This window comes from Ceratina calcarata, unplaced genomic scaffold (genome assembly GCF_001652005.2).
Source record: "Ceratina calcarata isolate Rehan_Ccalc_2016 unplaced genomic scaffold, ASM165200v1 scaffold1420, whole genome shotgun sequence".
NCBI lineage: Eukaryota > Metazoa > Arthropoda > Insecta > Hymenoptera > Apidae > Ceratina > Ceratina calcarata.
Genome location: NW_017135335.1, coordinates 4,951 through 9,055, shown reverse-complemented (window position 1 = coordinate 9,055; position 4,105 = coordinate 4,951). Strand labels below are relative to the sequence as shown.

At 40.7% G+C, this 4,105-nt stretch overlaps 1 protein-coding gene across 1 annotated transcript; it reads right to left on the bottom strand.

The window, feature by feature from the left end:
* Nucleotides 1-238: 238 nt before the first annotated feature.
* On the bottom strand, nucleotides 239-1,309 carry LOC108630383 (pre-intermoult gene 1 protein-like; the record flags this gene model as incomplete). The annotated part of the gene is made up of 4 exons (XM_018033680.1): nucleotides 1,282-1,309; nucleotides 1,060-1,183; nucleotides 366-589; nucleotides 239-261 (listed from the first exon to the last, which is right to left on the bottom strand). Coding segments are annotated over exons 1-4 (399 nt in total), but the record flags the coding sequence as incomplete, so codon positions are not given.
* Between the last annotated feature and the right edge of the window lie 2,796 nt (nucleotides 1,310-4,105).

Genomic DNA, 4,105 nt, shown 5'->3' with positions numbered 1-4,105 from the left:
GTTTTCCGTGGTCCGTGTTTCTTTGATTCGCTCGCTTCCTTTTTTCGTCTGTTTCGTTCTTTTCTTAGTTTTTATTTTTTATTGTTTATTTCTTATCATTTCGTCCGATTTTTCGTTTTCGCTCGTCGGGTTCGTTTGGGCTCGATGGTCGGCGTCTTTTGGATTCGTTTCCATCTTCTCGTCTGCTCTGCTCATTTGTTAGTGTTTTATTGTTATTGTTTATTGTGTTCGTTTTCTTTGACTTTTTTGTTTCGCGTTTCGGGTTATTTTTGTTTTCAGGGGTCGGTGTTTCTTGATTCGTTCGCGTCTTTCTTCCGTCTGTTTTTTGTTCGTTTGTTAGTTTTTATTGTTATTATTTATTGCTTTCCGTTTCGTTTGATTTTTCCGTTTTCGTTCGTCGGACTTGTTTGGGTTCGATGGTCGGCGTCTTTTCGATTCGTTTCCGTCTTCTCGTCTGCTCTGCTCGTTTGTTAGTGTTTTATTGTTATTGTTTATTGTTTCCGTTTTCTTTGATTTTTTGGTTACACGTTTCTGGTTCTTTTCGTTTTCATGGGTCAGTGTTTCTTGGTTCGTTCGCGTCTTTTTCCGTCTGTTTTGTTCGTTTGTTAGTTTTTATTGTTATTGTTTATTGCTTTCCGTTTTCGTTTGATTTTTCCGTTTTCGTTTCGTCGGACTCGTTTGAGTTCAATGATCAGTGTTTTTTTCGATTCATTTTCGTCTTCTCGTCTGCTCTGCTCGTTTGTTAGTGTTTTATTGTTATTGTTTATTGTTTTTCGTTTTCTTTGACTTTTTGTTTCGCGTTTCGGGTTCTTTTTGTTTTCAGGGGGTCGGTGTTTCTTCGGTTTGTTCGTGTCTCTTTTCCGTCTGTTTCGTTTGTTTATTGTCGTTTGTTGTTTTTATTCGTTGCTTTTTGTTGTCTCTCGATTCTGTTTTGTCTCTCGGGTCAGATTCGTTTCGATTTGGGGATCAGTTTTTCTTTGGCTCGTCCGTGTCTTTTTCCTGCGAGTTTCCTTCGTTTGTCGGTGTTATTGTTATTGTTTATCTGTCTCTCTGTTTTGGTTTTCTTCGTTTCGTGCTTTGTGTTTGTCCCTTTTCAGGGGTGCTTGTCTTTGATTCGTTCGTGTTTCGCGGTCGGTCGGTTCGGTTAGTTTGGTTTTCCGTTCCCTGTTTTGCCTGATCTTTCCTGTTTTACCAATACCTGGTTTCCTTCCTTGTTATCTTGCTTCGTTTGTCTCGGTTTACTTTCCTGCCGGCATGTTTCTTTTCGTTTGTGTGTCCTACCTTTTCCGCCTTTAGTCCGTCTGGTCATCGGTATTTCGTCCTCCTCGTCTGTTTGTTCGCTTTATCTTTGGTTCGCCGTTGTGCTCCTTTCCGTTTCTCGTCGCGCGCGTCGTTTGTATGTTTCTGTTGTTGTTACTTTTACTCTCTTTGTTATTTGCGTTCTGATTTTTGTTTTCCTTTCTTATTTTAGTCCCGCCGCTCCCTTCGAGGGGGGCCACTGGCCGTCTGTTCGCGTGAGGTGGGTTTTTATTGTTTAATATCTGTTTATTATCATTTTCGTTTCTGGGTTGGTTTTCGTTTTTGTGGTTTGCTATGGGACGTGTTCGGGGTTTTTAGGTTATGGAAGTACACATTTTGTTTTTTAGTTATTGTTTGCTTAGTTATTTGTTTTCTTTTTGTTTCTTTTGTGCTTTGCGTTTTATTAATATAATTTGTTTGTATGTTTACATCTACTTTTCCTTATTGTCTACATTTCCGTCTATCCTACTTTGTTCTAGTTTATGTTGGATTGTTCGCCACGTCTTCTACTTACGTATGCTAATTCCTACCGTTCTACCTTTCGCTTTTTCTCTTTTATTGTCTAGATGCCTAACTTATTCCTATTTCTATTCTAGTCTTAATTCTATGTGTTTGTCTTTGGTTCGAGACAGTTTTTCGTTTCTTGCCGCGCGTTCGTTTGTGCTTCGTCCATTGTTTTCTTTTCGTTGTTGCCTCCCTCCGTTGTTAGTCTTTTTGTTGCTGCGTCTTTCGTTTTCTTCTCATGCCTCTGACGTTTTCCTCTTTGTGTGTTTCGTTGTTGCTGTTGTAGGGGGGAAGAATATTTAGGTTAGTCTTTCGTTTGTTTCTTTGGTTTCGTGTGTGTGTGTTTGTGTTGTCTGTGAGATTTCTTAATTTTTATGTTCGGTTTGTTTTTCCGTGATCGTTACTTACTTTCTTTTCTTCTGGTCTTTCGTTTCTCTCCGTTTTCGTGTCTTTGTTTTATTTCCTCCTTTTCTGTTCGTCGTTTGTCTGTCTCTGTGCGGGCAGTGTTTTGCTCGCGTTTTCTTTTCCGCTTTTGTTGTATGCTTCCGTGACGGTCGGTCTGTTGTTCGTTTGTTTGTTGTTGTTTTGCGTGTTCGTTGCGTTGGTCGCTTTTTCGGCAGTTTTTATGTCCGTGATGATTGTTTGCATTCTCTTTTGTAGTCTGTGCGGACTTATCGATATGGTGCTGAGCGACCTGCTGCGTGCCGTGCTGTAGCCGGAGTCTAGACCGTCGTGGGCCGTGGTCGTCGGGGTTTTTTCTCTATCTGTAATTTACAAGTGCAGTCGCAAGTGAGTGGGTAAGTCTGTTTCAGTTTTTATTCTTTTTATTTGTCTGGTTTTCTATGTTTTTCTATTATTTACCTTGTCTTTTTACAGGTGTGATGCCTGCGTTCTCGGAGCCTCGTGCTGTTACTTCGTGCGTCTTTGGGGTTTTCTCTGGTTCCGTTTCGATGTCAATGTTCATTAGATGGTCCAGTTCGGAGGAGAGTATAAATTCGTCCCCGTCGGTGTCCAAGGACGTGCCGGTCGAGTCTTCGTATCTGGAGTAGTCCGACGTTTGCGGGTCTGGAGAGTCTGGACTGTCTTTTTCCGTCGCTATGAAATCTTCGTCCGATACGTCTAATTGTGTGTTATTTCTTCTGTCTTGATCCGTGTCTTTGTACGACGGTACCACTATTAATACGTTAAATTTGTGTACACCTTGGTCTAGCGGTATTCTGTTTCTTAATTTTCTGATTCCTCCTATTGATCTGCCCTCCATTTCTATTGTTATTATCAGTCCCGTGTGGGTTCTTTTTTCCCTTGTCATAATCCAGTTTGTGGTGTCAAGGATTTTGTTGTTTTTCTTTATGATCTCAATGATGTTTCTACCGTTGAACCTTGAGTGCGTGCAACGGCCTTCAACTAAGAAGCGGTTGTCTAACGTTTGTCTATCTTCCACTTTTAGTTCGTATCCTGTTTTTAGCTTGATGTGTCGGATCGCGATTTTTAACCACCTCACTGTTTCTTCCGTGCCACTTGCTAGTATTATTCCCCCGTTCTTTAGGTGGAAATTCACTATGTCTGGTTTGATGAAGTTCTGCGACTTCTTTTTCTTCGCGTTGATGTATTTTGTTACACATTCGCTCAGTGAGTCTCCGAAGTCTTCGACATCGGTGTAGCTTAACAGGATTTTTGGATAGTTTTCCGGGACGATGGCGACCGTGTAGGTCCTGTCTTCTTCCACGTTTTTTACTTGTTGTCTGTTCATTTTGAATCTTCGCGTCTTTTGATCCGTACAGTGCGTGTGATCGGTAGTCGACTGGCGATCGTGGTCGGTGCTCCGGTCGTCTTCCGGGGTGATTACTGTGTTCCCACTCTTCGTTTTTTGTCCATGTCGGGGGAACCCGGCGGTCCGCTGATTGGCCGCCTAGGTTCCCCCTTTCCTTACTTTCGTTTTTCCTCGCTTCGCGGGGGACTTTTGCATACTTGCGTTTGAAATGATGTTCATTCAGTTTTTATTTATTTATTTGTTAGTCATGTATTTATTTTGTATTTTAATTGTATATTAATAAAGTGACTGATTTTAACCGTTTGGTCGTTGTTTATAATTTTATTTGTCACCTTTTTTCCTTTTTTCCTGCGTTTTGTTTCCACTTTTGTTTTTTGTTTCTCTTTTTTCCCCTTTTTGTTGTTTGTGTTCGTTTTTGTTACTTTGATCTTTTTGCTCTTTGTTGTGTCTATCCTATTCCTTGTTCGTTCTTGCTTTATTTCGTTTGTTTTGTCCTGTGGATTGTTGCTGTTTCGTTTGTTTATTATTATT